Below are 17,293 nucleotides of genomic sequence, written 5' to 3'. Positions count from 1 at the left end.
GAACATCACAAACTTGAAGACTCCATCAGCACCACCAGCACAGATCTACAGGTCTATCCTGCAGTTGATGTCAACTCCATCCCCCAAAACTCGATTATCACATTTGACAAAGGAAATGTGGTGTCATTTATGTGTTTATCCAAAAAAGAACTTTATCAATATTCTATGAAAGTCATTCATTTTCTTTCCCTGAAGACAATCGTTGATTCACAATGAAGAGGGCATTTAGGGGTAGTAGGTGGGAGGGTGCCGGCCTGGAGGGAGCTGTACAAGCCTCCGAGCAACTAAAGGACATCTGACCTACAATGGAGGATTGGGTACAGCATCATAGCCACAAACTCCTTCTTAAAAAGAATCAAACTTAAAGAGGATGACAAATGTGATTTTTGTGGGCAAAGGGAAACCGTTTTTCATCTGTTTGCAACATGCGGAAGATTAAGAGTTTTTTTCAAGTTTTTAACTGATTTGTGTAAAAAGCTAAGATCAGATTTTAATATTGTGATGTTTATTTATGGGGCTGCATATAATAAGAACAACAGGCACAGGACACAGTTGATGAACTTTTTGCTGGGTGAAGGAAAACTAGCAATTTTAAAAAGTAGGAAAAATAAACAATGTGGGAAGGGAACTGTGAACATCCACTTACTGTTTAAGCTAAATATTTTCTCGAGAATCAAACTGGAATTTACTTACTATAAACTAATGCACAAAATTCACATTTGTGAGGATGTGTGGTGTACGAAAAGGGTACTGAGTGCTGTTGAGGAGGGTGAACTAAAAATCAATTTATAACTCATTGGAAAATTGTAAAAATTGAAGTTATTTGTAGCAAGAGATACTTTGTGAACACCACTGGGAATTGGGGCTGACCTTAGTTGTATTTACTATGAACCTAAATGAGGTGGGAACTGGGGGGAGATGAGAAAATCTAAAATATTTATATGATAACTGAGTGTGGGGTTACACGGGGTTAATCGGGTGTTTTTACTTTTCATTTCTTTGTATTGGTTATTTATAATACGGTTTGTTGTATGTGTACTTAAATATATATTGACATTTGTTATACTTTTTGGTTCAAGAAAATACTTTTAAAAACTAAAAAAATTATCTATCTATCTATCTATCTATCTATCTATCTATCTATCTATCTATCTATCTATCTATCTATCTATCTATCTATAGTATCTATCTATCTTATCTATCTATCTATCTATCTATCTATCTATCTATCTATCTATCTATCTATCTATCTATCTATCTATCTATCATGCCTTTCCTTTCTATCTATCTATCTATCTTATACTGTGATTGGGTAAAAGACATGAGGTGCTGTAGCACAAAGAGTAACCAGCCTAAAATAAAAGTCTTTCTCCATTATATCCTTGTTCTTCACTCTCTCTTGAATTCAACTCTAATTCTGTTATAAAAACCGTATAGGTGCCAACTATCAAATCTTACTAGGTGCATGAAAGAACATTACATCAGCCAGTTTTTTCCACCTGCAGCAGGTTGGTGGGGTGATTGAGGAGGCACATCAAGGTGTAGTCTGTCTTGATCGCTCCATTGGCTTTCCATGGCTTGTAATTGAGGTGTTGTGCCCACGGTGGCATATAAAGGACTAGCCTGCATGGCAAAAGGGGGACTGATGAAAAGATTCAAGACAGAGAATGACAGAACAGGAAAGGAACAGAGGTGGAGGTTAGGGAATGGAGAGAAGGCACGACGTGGAACGAGCTGGTGTGAGAGAGAGAAGGCAGGCAGCCAGAAGGAAGTCCCTAGTGGGATGTGTGGCCAACACTCAGCAGATGAAGGAGACCACTCCAGTTGAATGATCAGGGAGGTTGAGAGACTTGGTGCTCGATGGAGCAATTCGCTGTGTAAGTCTGGAACAAAGGCAGCGGGAGCTGCAGGTGAAGGAAGGCTCATCGTGTTGTTCTGCGGGGGAGTCATGGACCGCAGGGCCACGGGCCTGGCAACAGGAGTTGGAAGCTTGGCATGGTGCCCAGCTGGGGCCAGAGATGACTGTAGGAGCAAGGTTGTTCGGCATGGTGTCCTGCTGGGAGCCATGGGCTGTAGGGACCTGAACCTAGCAGAACTGTCAGTTAGGCATCTCCTCGGCTGCAAGGTCCTGTTTGGGGGTAAGCTGAAGAGATGTCTGTTTTAAAAGGACACACTGGGGACTGTGATTTTAAAGGACAGTTTCCTGCCAGGGAATTTGAACCTCATTTTTATGAAGTTATTTATTGGATTCAGTTTTAACTTCCACAATCAGTATTTTTATTGGATTATTTATTTATTGAACTTTTTGTTTTTGACTGTTGGATTTTAAATAAAGGCACTTATCACTTTTGCACCTACTCATCATCTGCCCGGCAAATCTCTGTTATGGTATCAATTGTGTCACGTTCCCAAAGTGCACTGCGGAGTCCCAAGACCTGTTCGATATCCATGTGTACTGTCAAATCAGGCCACTCTTCAGCCAGAGGAGAAGCCATATTATTCTAGCAGGATGTGAGCTCTGACTGTCAGCTGGTATCTATCTCTGTTGTAGAAACCTGGCGTAGGAGAGATTTCAAGAAGTAGAAGCTGCCCGCTGATGCTCCATTCTGACAGTAGAGGGAGTCACCGACTTTAAGATGAACTGTGAGGCCTGCACGGTGGTGCAGCATTTAACACAACTGCCTCACAGCTCCGCGGTTTTGCTTTCAAATCCCAGCTCGGTCATTGTCTGTGACAGGTTTTCATGTTCTCCCTGTGCCTGTGTGGGTTTATCTCAGAGCACTCAGACATCCTCGAAAGGATCTGCATGAATCAAATGGGTACACAAGAAATTTCTCTGTCCATTAAAAATTTGTTTTTAAAAGGTTGACTGAAAATTCAAAGTGAAACTGTTCACACAAAAATAGAGGAAAAAGCTGTTACAAACATAGAATGAAAGGCAAAAAAGGAAAAAAATGTTTCTTCTACAAACTTAGCTTTTTCTTGTTAAACTTCTGTTGCTTTATACACTTAAATGTTGTGTTATTTCTCTATGACAAACTTATATAAGCTTTACTTAATATATTCAGTACGTTGTATACACAGCATGTTCAGTAGGGCACGATGTGTTCAACAGGGCACAGTTTGAAACTGCTGCCCTCCATGCCATACCAACTGCAAGGCAGATCATAAACTGGGACTAATCTGTAAAAATTAGAATATTCCATTTCAGTTTAGCTTGTGGGGGATATAATAGAATCTCCTATAGCCTATGCATTAATATATAAGCAAACAATTTAACTAAAAAAATACTTTTATCATTTTAGCATAACCTAATTGACTGACAAATGGTTCTTATAAGCCCCGTGTCTGCGTGGGTTTCTTCCGGGCGCTCCGGTTTCCTCCCACAATCCAAAGACATGCAGGTTAGGTGGATTGGCGATTCTAAATTGGCCCTAGTGTGTGCTTGGTGTGTGGGTGTGTTTGTGTGTGTCCTGCGGTGGGTTGGCACCCTGCCCAGGATTGGTTCCTGCCTTGTGCCCTGTGTTGGCTGGGATTGGCTCCAGCAGACCCCCGTGACCCTGTATTCGGATTCAGCGGGTTAGAAAATGGATGGATGGATGGATGGTTCTTATAAGACATGTGCGGTATGTTAGATCAATTTTTGACTTTAACTTGACCCATTGTTTATTTGTCCACTAGTCTACCGTTTGGTCATCTGGTGCCCATGCACAGATTATTCCTGCCTTTCTGTAGATGCTGCCAGGGATCAGCAGGTTTGCTTATGTATACAGGATAGTCCAGATCTAATTATGCAGATCCAGATCATCTGGATGACTTTGATTTATGCGGGGACATTTCCAGACAATTCTTCATGTCATCAGTTCGCACACTACTCGATGGTCTGGGATTTTTCAGGTGATTTTGTATGTAACAAATTTAATAAGTTATTGCATAATTAAATCTGGACTGGGCGGCACGATGGCGCAGTGGTAGCGCTGCTGCCTCGCAGTTAGGAGACTTGAGTTTGCTTCCCGGGTCCTCCCTGCGTGGAGTTTGCATGTTCTCCTCATGTCTGCGTGAGTTTCCTCCCACAGTCCAAAGACATGCAGGCTAGGTGCATTGGTGATCCTAAATTGTGCTTGGTGTGTGTGTGTGTGCTCGCCCTGCGGTGGGCTGGTGCCCTGCCCGGGGTTTGTTTCCTGCCTTGCGCCCTGGGATTGGCTCCAGCGGACCCCTGTGACCCTGTAGTTAGGATGCAGTGGGTTGGATAATGGATGGATGGATAGATCTGGACCACCCTATAGATGGGGAGCCCAGTTCAGATTTGACTCCATTCAAACAGATAAAGAAATTTAATGAAGCCCCCTCTTAAACCCAAGTATTCACGTTTCCAATTAATTTTCCTTTCTTCTTACTTCTCAGCCCTCCCTTCTCTGAACCTGACCCAATGAAAACCTACAACATCATCCTCAGGGGCATCGACATGGTGGAATTTCCAAAGAAAATCACCAAAAATTCAGCCAATCTCATCAAAAAATTGTGCAGGTTAGTAAAGTTGGGAGACTCCAAAAATTGAATAATTTACCAGTTGCCATCCTTTCTCATTCTTAGACTTAGTCACAGGTCCGCTACAATTGAAATATTTACTCCCAAACCCTGGATTTTGATCAGATGCTTCTTTGGGGCTTGAAGGAAGGGAAAATCTGTCACACAGAGTTCCTGGTATTTAAGATTTAAAATTCTTGATTTGATCTTACCAGTGTTGCCCTGGTCTTTAACTTATGTGTGTAAGCCAAATCTGTTGGATAAAACAATGCAGTCTTGTTTGCATAAGCTACATATTTAAATTTCATTTATTGGTAGACCTGATCATTCACCAATCACCACCCAAAACTGCTCATCCAGATAATGTGAAGGGAAAACATCCAGAGAAAAGCCTCAACGACAGAGCTGGAACCTGTGAACTCCACACAAACAAACATGAGGAGAATGGGCAAAGCCTACAAAAATGGCCACCAGGCCAGAGTTTTGAACCCAGTCTCCTGGGGCTGTAAGGCAGCAGTACTAACCACTGTGCCACCATGTCACTGTTTAAGCTGGAAGTGTACTGCCTGTGTCTGTTTCAGAAGCTGTAATATGAGTTGATAAGGACATCAGCCACTGGCATTCTGAGTAATTTACAAATTCAGAGCAATCAAAAATATTTTTGATATTTGTTAAGTAGCTAGTGCGTCAGGGAAATTGGAATAGATATTCCTTAAATTGGCCATAAAATGATGTCACGCAAAGAATTTGCAAGTTTTATTAGCATGAGGCAGGCAGGCTCTGACCGTACGTGACTTTCGACTCCAATCCAGCTTTACTTCCAGATTTCTTGGCCCACAAAGCATTTAGTTTGTCTAAGAGCTTAATCCCCCAGGAAGGACTTGTGTCTGGCCTTAATCGTGTCTTGGTGATTTCATACAAGAAGAAATCAGGTCACTCACACTTGGCACCAGTCTGTACTCTCTGTACTATCAACCCAACCCAACCCAAATCAGGGGCTCCAACTCCTGCAGGTTTTCATTCTAACTCTTTTCTTAATCAGTGACCATTTTGTGCTGCTAATTAACTCATTTGCCTTAAATTTAATTGACTTGCTTTTTAGGACCTCTCAATTTTTAGGTTTTTTTTTCCCATAATTAAGAATGACACAATAACGAGATTCAAACTGAGCTAGTAGGTGTCCCTCATACAACATCTGAAAATAAAGAAAGGTCAAGGTCTCGCTAATGCTGAACTGCTCAGGTTTGCATTTTGACGGTGGTCTCAGAGAAAAGAAGAACAGTTTTGGTAAAGTCTGCTGTGGCACAATGAAAGTAGCAACAAGAACTGGCTTCTAATGAAGAAGCTGGTTGGAGTGAAATTGGCTCAGTTGGCTCACTTCGCATCTTGTTTTTGTTTGGGTGCCGTTTAAGTTTAAAATGAAGCAATTCAGAGGACTGAGCCTTAAAAGAACAAGACAGTTAAAATGAAGGGAAAAGAAGTTAATTAGCAGCACAAAATATTTACTGATTTGGAAATGAAAACCTTAATTTAGAAATGAAGACCTGCAGCCAGAGTAGTGCTCCAGGACCGGAGCTGGAGACCCCTGACCTCGATTGTCTAAAATGACATCAAATCAGGATTTGAGGGTCCCTTAAGTCCTGCTCTACACTACCCTACTTGATAACTTATTACAACAACAACAACATTTATTTATATAGCACATTTTCATACAGACAGTAGCTCAAAGTGCTTTACATAATAAAGAATAGAACAATAAAAGACACAATAAGAAAAACAAAATAAATCAACATTAATTAACATCGAATAAGAGTAAAGTCCAATGGCCAGGGGGGACAGAAAAAACAAAAAAAAACTCCAGACAGCTGGAGAAAAAAATAAAATCTGTAGGGATTCCAGACCATGAGACCGCCCAGTCCCACATGTGTCTATGATCTTCAGTGTGAGGAAGACCTTTCTAACATTTGTGTGAAATCTGTCAGAAAGTCACATCCTGCCCACATTCCACTCAGCATCACCGGTTTACTTGTGGAGACTGTTAGGAGTACCAAGTTCCTCGGTGTGCACATAATGTAACTGAGGAACTTACGTGGACGCATAACACCTCATCACTAATGAAGAAAGCCCAGCAGAAACTACTCTTCCTGAGGCGGCTGAAGCAAGCAAGTCTTCCCCCTTCTATCCTCACCATGTTCTACAGAGGCACCATGGAGAGTGTTCTGACCAGCTACATCACTGTCTGATATGGCAACTGCAACAGATCCGACCGCTAGCGCCTGCAAAAGATAGTGAAGACAGCAGAGTACATTATTAGGGTGCCTCTCCCTTCACTACAGGACATATTTTACAAACGCAGTGTCAGCAAGGCCTGCCGCATTGTGCAGGACCCCTTACACCCCTCACATGGACTTTTCACACTTCTGCCATCCAAGAGAAGACACTGCAGCATCAGAGCCAGATCTGCCAGGCTGCAGGATAGTTTTTACCCCCACGCTGTCAGACTCTTTAACAACATGCTGTCACCTGGTATCTTCCACACGGCCACCACCTCTAAAAACAGAACTTTTATACATGCAAGCGACTTTCCTGCAAAGACGAGTGTGCATGTAGAAAAGAACAGAAAATCTCATACTGACTTGTAAGTATTTTGATATTCTTGATATCCTTCTGCTGTGAAACATTCTGACCTGTCATTGTTTACACATGTTTTAAACAACTATTATCATACACTGATAATTTCTGTATTATCTATATCTATTATTTATTTATTATATTACATATCTATTGACTATATTTACGTATCTAGATTGCAAATACCATACATTACATGAATGTTCATATTGCTAACTAGACATCAGTATTGCTGCTACCTCTCTGTCTTGTCTTTGCACAATGTCTTGTCTTGTTTGTGTTTTAATTTTAAATTGAAATCTTAATTTTAATTCTATTTTTAATTTATTATTTGAACGTCATGTTGTTACACTGTGGGCCCTGAGCTTCGCATTTTCGTCTATCTGTATACTTGTATATGGTTGAGATGACAATAAAGTTCACTTTGACTTGACTTAATAAATATCCAGCAGTGTCCCCGGGTTTGGCATGTAGTGACATGAAAGCGGCCGAAGTCTTAGAACAACTCATGATACTCAAATCCAGCATGTATTTATTTTATTAATCCAGCATGTATTTATTTTACAGAGACAATCCATCTGAAAGGCTGGGAAACCAGAAGAGCGGATTAAGAGACATTCAGAAACACAAGTATGGCTCTCCAGGCTTGACGTCCCATTTGTCTAAGTTGGTGCTTCCCAGAATCAGTCCTGGGGACCCCTTGTGGCTACAGGTTTTTGTTCCAACCAGTTTCTGTTTTTAATTGGACTCCTGTGCTAATTAAGTAATGTGTTATTCCCCAAGTTCTGTGTTTTGGGAACAACACAATCCAGAAAATTGTGAAGGACTGAGAATTACTCATCCATTTTAGCCTTCAGATCATTTGGATGATATCCTTAGAAAGGGGAAAAAATCTAGGATATGAGAATGACCTGACATAGCAGAGTTGAAGCAGTAACAGGCCATGAAATTAAACTACTGGCAAGAATTGCTTTTTTAATTAAGCAACAGGGTCACAGCAAAAACCTGAAGCCACTGCGGCCCTCCAGGATTGTGACTGAGGACGCCTGATCTAAGTAGTAGGATGTGTGTGAGATATGGCATCTCAGATTCTCACGCAGCTGCACGTTGTCTACCCTGTCTCTCTACTTCTTAACTTCACTCAACTTTTTTAAATTTCCACTTTCTAACTTTATTTGATTTTTTTTTGTCTCCACTGCAGGTGGTTTGAAGGATTTAATTGGGAAGGTCTGAGAAAAAAGACGCTTTTGGCAGCCATTGTCCCAAATGTAAGAATGATGTGTTTTGGACTACATAATGCAGTCAGGGTGTACAGTACATGTCTGAAGGAAAGGAAGTGCAGTCACAGGGGAGCCATGAATGCACGGTCACAGCTTTGATCCAAATAGTTCAAGTGGTGGAAATTCAGCACTTCCGTCTAATAACTGAATGCTTTGGAAATTTTGGTTCTCATTCCTCTGCACTTCATTTCCACAGAGTTCAACAACACAATGCCCTATCTGTGCATTCATTGTTGTCCCACCTCAACTTATCCAAAGTCATGGGGGTCTGTCACTCACCGTGCAGTCTTCAGAAGTGAATCCACTTGAACTGAAAGGCAGGAGCTGCTTGCACTGTGGTTCCATCTCCTTGTTAAATAAAAAAAAACTGAATCTACTCCCCCTGCAGCTTTATCCCCACCTGTACTGAGGTACAAAGGCTGCTTGGTCTGCAGTAGACCACCTGGTCAGTGTGCACTGCAGACACAACTCAATTTGTACCGAGTTAGTGGGCTCACTCACCGTCCTCAGAAGAGGATCTGCTTGTCCTGAAGAGCAGCAGTTCCTTGCACTGCAGTTCCATCTCAGTGTGGATTCTGTAAAAAATAAATCAACTCCCACTGTACTCTGCTACAGGGACCACCACCACCACACTCTCGCCTCATTCTCCCTTTTCTGTTCCTTTTTTAGTATTTATTGAAAAAACTGACCAAACTATTTTTCACAGCGAATATGTTGTGTTCAGTGGTGACCTTGTGCACCGACTGCTTTCCTGGAAATTCGCCGTGTGGCTGACTTAGATGAATATTTTATTTTCAGCTTCCTGTGACACCGTGCAAGGTACTGTTGTCATGGGCTTGTGAGACCGTGAGCATAAAATCCCCAACAAGTGGAAGGATCCGTCAACCTTTGGTTTGTAAAAACATAAAGGGCAGATGAGAAAACTTTATAAAATAAAAAGACTTATTTTACACAAATGCCCTTTTCCCAGCAGGAAGCTCAGCTGAGCAGAAAAGGCACAGAAATAGGAAATCCAGTGGCAGACATGTCCAAAAACAATCATTAAGAGAGAGGTCAAGTAGCAGCAAAGAGCCCCAAAAATCCAGATAATCCACAAAGTACAATCATAATAATAAAAATAATAATTACAAGAACTCACCAATGCTGGTGCATACAATGTACCGCAAGACTTTTCCAAAACCTTTATTAGGCTAATGAGAGTCTTCTGATATTATGACTGGGAGTCCTGAAGCGCCAAGTTCCAAAAATGCCCACTAGAGGGGGATTCTTTTCCTCTAGGACACGCTAGCTCCCTGAAAATACATCATTTTGTAATTGTGGCGTCTTAAGTAACCTGAACCTAACTAGATATAAAGAGGCGATACCCCTCCCATAGTGATACGGCGGTAAGAAATCACATAAGAGAAAATAACAGCTTTCTTTAATGACGATTTACGCAGCATTACAGACGAAGGAAGCCATAGCAAGACTATTACCGAAGTGGGAGCTCGATGTATAGAGTCTGCCATTTTTGTCGCTGTGCTGGAAGGATTTTCAGGATCAGATGATGTTATCTCCCATCCATCCGTTGGCTTCAAAGGTGTGCCGAGCAATGTCCCAAAGCTTTATACTCTTTTTCCATGTGCAGGTCCCTACTTAGGTATATCATGCCATTCCAAACAAGGAAAAGATCTAATGTCATGCTGACTCTGACACACAGAAATAGTGCAATGCCCATTTCGCAGTTGTCCCTTTCTCGTCTTCTAATGCTTGCCTAGCAGTTCTAAATGATAAGCCCCTGTGTGCTAAATCTGGCCTTGTGTTAGCTGTACATGTGAATGGATTTATAAAATATTTTTGTACAGAGCACAGTGACATATTAAACTTATGTACTTATTACAGGGATATACCATCAAACCTTAGATAGAAAACGGTAAACCTTTATTTAAAAAATAAAAAGTATTATTGTTAACAAAAATGCTGTGTCACAATAACGTGAAGCTCCAAAGAGTGCAAAAAGCAGGTAATGTTTGTAAAGCCAATTCCAAAAGCAGACAAAGTCCCAATACAGTTATGGACGAAAGCACAGCAGTTAGCTGAAAAATCCAAAGACTCACCAAACAACAAACAATACAAAAATACACCTGCCAGACTCCCAAGTAAATCTGAAATGAGCCGACAGGAGCTATGGGAGACCCTCCACATTAATAGGCTGGTGATCGATAGGTGGCCACACCTCTTAGGGGACCATCCACAAAACACATGGGACATAACCAAGTCATTGATACACAGGCAATATGAAAAATTAAGGATACAAATAATAAACACAAGCAATATTAAAGTGAACAAAAGAACCAAGGACTCAAAAAAGAACATACAATAAAGATGTGAACCCCAGCCAGATGATAAACCCTGGCTGAAAAGTGACACTCGATGGGCAGGTGGCCTCACCTCTTAGGGAGCCACCCATGGGAAACACAGAGCTCAAAATACATAGAGACTAAATGATCAACAACACTGACAAAGACTACATAAATATACAAATAATAAACATGAACAACAATATTAACTTAAACAAAAGAATATAAAAGACATGAGAAAGCAATCTGAGAAGCCTAGCCAGGGGAACCCTGAATGAAACATAACAACTGTAAGCATACGGTCACCAAATATATAACACTGATCTCTGTGCGCTCACAGAAGATAATGTTAGTGATGGCGCCCCCTCAACAGAGCCGTAAGGAGATCTCTGACATGCTTGTGAGACTATACAGTATATACAGTATACAGTGGTGTGAAAAACTATTTGCCCCCTTCCTGATTTCTTATTTTTTGCATGTTTGTCACACAAAATGTTTCTGATCATCAAACACATTTAACCATTAGTCAAATATAACACAAGTAAACACAAAATGCAGTTTTTAAATGATGGTTTTTATTATTTAGGGAGAAAAAAAATCCAAACCTACATGGCCCTGTGTGAAAAAGTAATTGCCCCCTTGTTAAAAAATAACCTAACTGTGGTGTATCACACCTGAGTTCAATTTCCGTAGCCACCCCCAGGCCTGATTACTGCCACACCTGTTTCAATCAAGAAATCACTTCAATAGGAGCTGCCTGACACAGAGAAGTAGACCAAAAGCACCTCAAAAGCTAGACATCATACCAAGATCCAAAGAAATTCAGGAACAAATGAGAACAGAAGTAATTGAGATCTATCAGTCTGGTAAAGGTTATAAAGCCATTTCTAAAGCTTTGGGACTCCAGCGAACCACAGTGAGAGCCATTATCCACAAATGGCAAAAACATGGAACAGTGGTGAACCTTCCCAGGAGTGGCCAGCCGACCAAAATAACCCCAAGAGCGCAGAGACGACTCATCCGAGAGGTCACAAAAGACCCCAGGACAATGTCTAAAGAACTGCAGGCCTCACTTGCCTCAATTAAGGTCAGTGTTCACGACTCCACCATAAGAACGAGACTGGGCAAAAACAGCCTGCATGGCAGATTTCCAAGACGCAAACCACTGTTAAGCAAAAAACATTAGGGCTCGTCTCAATTTTGCTAAGAAACATCTCAATGATTGCCAAGACTTTTGGGAAAATACCTTGTGGACTGATGAGACAAAAGTTGAACTTTTGGAAGGCAAATGTCCCGTTACATCTGGCGTAAAAGGAACACAGCATTTCAGAAAAGAACATCATACCAACAGTAAAATATGGTGGTGGTAGTGTGATGGTCTGGGGTTGTTTTGCTGCTTCAGGACCTGGAAGGCTTGCTGTGATAGATGGAACCTTGAATTCTACTGTCTACCAAAAAATCCTGAAGGAGAATGTCCGGCCATCTGTTCGTCAACTCTGCTGAAGCTGAAGCAATCTTGGGTGCTGCAACAGGACAATGACCCAAAACACACCAGCAAATCCACCTCTGAATGGCTGAAGAAAAACAAAATGAAGACTTTGGAGTGGCCTAGTCAAAGTCCTGACCTGAATCCAACTGAGATGCTATGGCATGACCTTAAAAAGGCGGTTCATGCTAGAAAACCCTCAAATAAAGCTGAATTACAACAATTCTGCAAAGATGAGTGGGCCAAAATTCCTCCAGAGCGCTGTAAAAGACTCATTGCAAGTTATCGCAAATGCTTGATTGCAATTATTGCTGCTAAGGGTGGCCCAACCAGTTATTAGGTTCAGGGGGCAATTACTTTTTCACACAGGGCCATGTAGGTTTGGATTTTTTTTTCTCCCTAAATAATAAAAACCATCATTTAAAAACTGCATTTTCTGTTTCCTTGTGTTATATTTGACTAATGGTTAAATGTGTTTGATGATCAGAAACATTTTGTGTGACAAACATTCAAAAGAATCAGGAAGGGGGCAAATAGTTTTTCACACCACTGTATATTCTTATCTATATATATAATTTCACCCCAGTCTGTAGTTTAACAACAGGTCAGCTTCCATTACAGTCCCACTTCATCTTGACTACTGTGCCAGTCGAGGTGGATCGGCTTGGTAGCCAAAACAACAAAGACACATTTCAACCTAAAGTTTGCAAAAGACACCTGAGCTTCTTTTATACCACATTCCATAAAACAAATGACAAACGTGAAGCTCTGAGCTGACTTTCTGTTTTTTATATTTCTGCAGGTCAACAGCCCAGTGGACACCTCTAACTTTGATTGCTTTCCAGAGGATAATGAAGGCCCCCCTCTGGATGAAGACTCGGGCTGGGATATAGACTTTTGAAAGATATGTTCCTTCAAGTGACTTTGTGTTAGATATATACAACACTCATGAGCCGAGGGCTCGGGGATTAAAGGCGTGCCAGATCAGAAATGATCAGCATTCGCTGTGTAGGTGGTTACCCACACTTCTGGGAAGCAGGACAATGTCACCAGCAGCTGAGTGACCTCCACGTGAAGAAGTGAAAACCAAAACCTTTGTGGCAGTGCAAAGAAATGTTACCCGTTATTCTCATTGTCAGTGGAATGCAATGAAAGCACAGGGGAAAATAAAAAAGGATTGACCTTGAGGGCCTGAAAAGCCTGCTTTCATGCAAACTTACATAAAAAACATTTTTTTTATTAAAAGAAGAAACTGTTTTTCAATGAATTCTGTAGAATTTAGAAGAACACTTGCAATAAAATAAGGAATGTGTTTCTGCTTCACAGACACAGGCCCAATCCCATCCTCTCTGGTCAGTCATATGTGGGGATTTTGCTTTTTTCCCAGTGTTCAAATGAGTGTCATCTGAGCTCCCCAGTGTCACCTAGCCAGTGACCATATTGTCCCTCTTTGAGAATGTGTGCTCCCCATCCAGGACTCCTTTTTTGCCTTGTACCCATGGAAAGACCTTGGCCAGAAAAATGGCATTACAGAAGACAGATGGCACCCCTCAAAACATCATCATTGGACCATAGAAGTGAGCACAGTGTGGGGATTCAGACTATGACTTGGAAATGGAGGAGCGCAAACTAAAGCAGATGGTGTGTCGCAAATTAAAAATGAGGCATTTACTTGAGGAAAAAACACACAGACACCACCATGGAGGTGCGGATTACATGGATTGGTCTACACTACTACAGTCAAAAACAAAAAGGGCACAAACTCCTCTGGTCACACCAACCTGCATTCATTCCTCAAGGTGTTGCCCAGGATCCATATGGCACATTTACTGTATGTCCTTGGTGATGATTCACAGAAGAAACTCCTCCTCTAAGGAAATTACCACAATTCAGATAAAGGGGCTGCGGTGGGCTGGCGCCCTGCCTGGGGTTTGTTCCTGCGTTGTGCCCTGTGTTGGCTGGGTTTGGCTCCAACAGACCCCCATGACCCTGTAGTTAGGATATAGCAGGTTGGACAATGACTGACTGACAGACAAAGGGGACTCCAGTTATCTTCATTCTTGGAAAATCTAAATCCGTTTTGCACTTCAAAAACACAATTTTGTAAAGCTAAGACTTTGTGGTATTATTGCTGCACCCATTAAAAGATCTCAATTTTTATTTTGTAGTGCCTTTCATTATCAGTACCATAAAGAATTAGTTTAAGCCAGGGGTCTCCAACTGCACTCCAGGGGCCTCATGCATAATGGTGTGCGTAGAATTCACACTATAACACTGCGTAAGTGCAAAAGCGGAAATGTGCTTGCGCACAAAAAAATCCAAATGCATAAATCTATGCGAACGCCAACTTCCACGTTCTTCCACTACATAAATCCCGGTCAGCGTGAAAAGTAACGCACGTGCACACGCCTGCTGTCCCGTCCCGTCTCCTCCCAGAATTACACCTCTTTGAATATGCAAATCAATATAAATAGCCCTTAAGCTCAGCCTTCTGTGAAAAGGCAATGGCAAAAGCACGAGGGAAATAGAAGAATTTCACCGAATTCCAAGTGGAGGCAAAGAAAAATGTACTATTGTTGGTTTAAACAGTGGTATAAACAACAAAAGGAAGTTGATCATGTGACATAGAGTGTCGGAGAAACTCGAAAGCTCAAGTTCACATAAGTCACACAGCACCCGAAATAAAAAAGTTGTCAGATATCAAATTCAGCATGAAAAGCCGAGTCGTAGCCCACCGTCTGAGTGTCATATGAAAGCTTATTAGGGTACAGAGAAAAAAAAAGGCACATAGTGGGAAAAAAGAAATTTCCACTTTAATCACGTAGTTTACTTTGTCATTAAAGTAGAACATAATAAACTTCATCTTAAAATCACTTAATTTACTAGTTTCTCAAATCCCATCTTAACTAAAGTAGCATGTTAACTTCTTTGTTTTGTATTTGATCTTCTATGTGCTCTATGTGTGTGAATCACTACCTGCTTCTTAAATGGGTTTTCTCTTCCTTCAACAGGACACAGAATCCATTATATTCATGATATTACAGTTCTCTGAATAATTAAAATACTGAGATGTATACGTGATATCATTTTCATGATGATAGGAGTTAAATCACGTTATTAAACATGGGAACACGGTGGCAAAGTGATTGTTCATGTCTCAGATGCTTGCTGCGCCGACCTCTTTCAAACGTACTAACCTCCAATTCCTGTCCTTACCTTTCTTTCTCCAAATACCCAATCACCACACAATCAGCTCTGTAATAGACGTTAAGCCATCTGTAAGCTTAGAACGGCGATTCTTCAAAAAGTTTAAGGAACATTGAAATATCTTCGTAGTACGTGTTTAATTATTCTATCCATCTATCCACCCAGTGTTGCGGCAGCCACAGTAAGAATACAGCGCGAGGCAGGAACAATTTGTGAATGGAACGCCAGCTCCTCGTTAGCTCAGCGACACCATGTCCTCACATGTTTAATTATTAACAATATACAGTAGATTATTTAAATTAAGTTAAAGTTTTATCTGTTGTAAAAGACAAATAAGGAGACAGCATAAAGGTTTGGGGTATCCGGCCCCGTATACTGTAAAATTATCCACAGCAAAAAAATAAACAACTGGTCAAAATGCATAAACAAAAGTTCACATATGCACAACGCCGAAAATGGTGTCGGCGGCCATTTTATGAGGGAGGAGCCGGACGTGGAGGAATGCTGGGAAGGAACCGTGAGGGAAGATGGGATCGATGACGTCAGGAACAATGGAGGAGGAAGGGCGGAAGTAACGTGTTGCGGCAAAATGAGGCTTATGGTGGAGGAGCGTCTTTTTTTCTGCAAGAAAGCAAAGGAGAAAAGTTAGTACCCCGCCACTCCCTGCCGGCGAATGTCTTCCGGAGCATGTTAAGGTCCATCCACGGTCTCCTACTCACGCGTGCGTGACACTGTATAATATAATAAACATATTTTGCTGCATTTCATCTTAAAAATGATATTGTTATCATATGTAAATACGCACTTTATAAATTGACTCAGGTTGTGCAATATTAGAACTGTAGTGCAAGTTTATAGTGAGGTGATTGTACTTATAAGTACAAACAGTTCTACAAGGAGCATTTGATTGAGTACGTTTAAAGTTCTTGGGATGAAACCGTTTCTGAAGCGCGAGGTCCGTACAGGAAAGGTTTTGAAGCGTTTGCCGTGTGAGAAGCAGTTCAAATAGACAGCGTGTGCTTGATGCTGTATACCGATAATTCTCTTTCTGATCAGCTGCTGTACAGCTGTGATTCACACTCAGATACAGTGATATAAATACTTCGAGTGGTGCAGTGAGAGTAATATGGAAAAAGATGATCCGCTGTGGCAACCCCTAATGGGAGCAGCTGAAAGAAGAAGAAGAAGAAGGTGCAGTAAGAGTAACAACGCTAAAGCAGCTACGGTATTTAGAATAGTTTGACCATTCTGGGGAACATTATATTGTTACAGGTTAATTATAATCAGATGCATTACACTAATAAACAATATGCGGTTCATTTCAGCGTGTTTATAAAGCCATGTCAGGGATGTGCATCTGAAAAAGAAAAGGAAACCACACAGGAACAGTAGCACTGCTTTGACGCTGGGTGCCGCCATTCTGCAAAACCGAGCGGAGAACTTGCGTACAACAGGGTATGAGCTACCGTGGAAATGTGTGTGGCATTACGCCAAGTTTAGGTTTTATACATCGTGATTCGAGCGTAGAAACGTTCTTACGCAAACATTTGTGTGCGTACGCACCATTTATACATGAGGCTCCTGTAGAGCTACTGTGGCTGCAACTTTTCATTCTACCTCTTTTCTTAATTAGTGACCAGTGTTTGCTGCTAATTAACTATTTCTCTTTATTTTAGTTGACTTTTCTTGACACTCTGACCGCTGAATTGATTCTTTTTTCCTTAAACTGCACCTTAACATAAATTTGATGTGAAGTGAGCCAACACTGTGACCAACTAAGTTGGGGCCTCAAACTCCAACCAACTTCACTTCATTCAGTTTCT

The 17,293-nt window shown here is 41.2% G+C and overlaps 1 protein-coding gene across 1 annotated transcript in view; it reads left to right on the top strand.

Annotated features, from left to right (window-relative positions):
- The window catches only part of LOC120538748 (cGMP-dependent protein kinase 1-like), a 156,671-nt gene extending 142,178 nt beyond the window's left edge, over positions 1-14,493 (top strand). The window contains exons 16-19 of the mRNA XM_039768184.1: positions 4,405-4,527; positions 7,726-7,788; positions 8,360-8,426; positions 13,066-14,493. Coding sequence (XP_039624118.1) covers positions 4,405-4,527; positions 7,726-7,788; positions 8,360-8,426; positions 13,066-13,164 — 352 coding nt within the window. The 3' untranslated portion in view covers positions 13,165-14,493. The remainder of the gene's footprint in view (positions 1-4,404; positions 4,528-7,725; positions 7,789-8,359; positions 8,427-13,065) is intronic.
- The last annotated feature ends 2,800 nt before the right edge of the window (positions 14,494-17,293 follow it).

This window comes from Polypterus senegalus, chromosome 11, assembly GCF_016835505.1.
Source record: "Polypterus senegalus isolate Bchr_013 chromosome 11, ASM1683550v1, whole genome shotgun sequence".
NCBI classification, from domain to species: Eukaryota; Metazoa; Chordata; class Cladistia; order Polypteriformes; family Polypteridae; genus Polypterus; species Polypterus senegalus.
The sequence above is the reverse complement of the archived record's forward strand: the minus strand, read 5'-3'. Positions and strand labels throughout refer to the sequence as shown.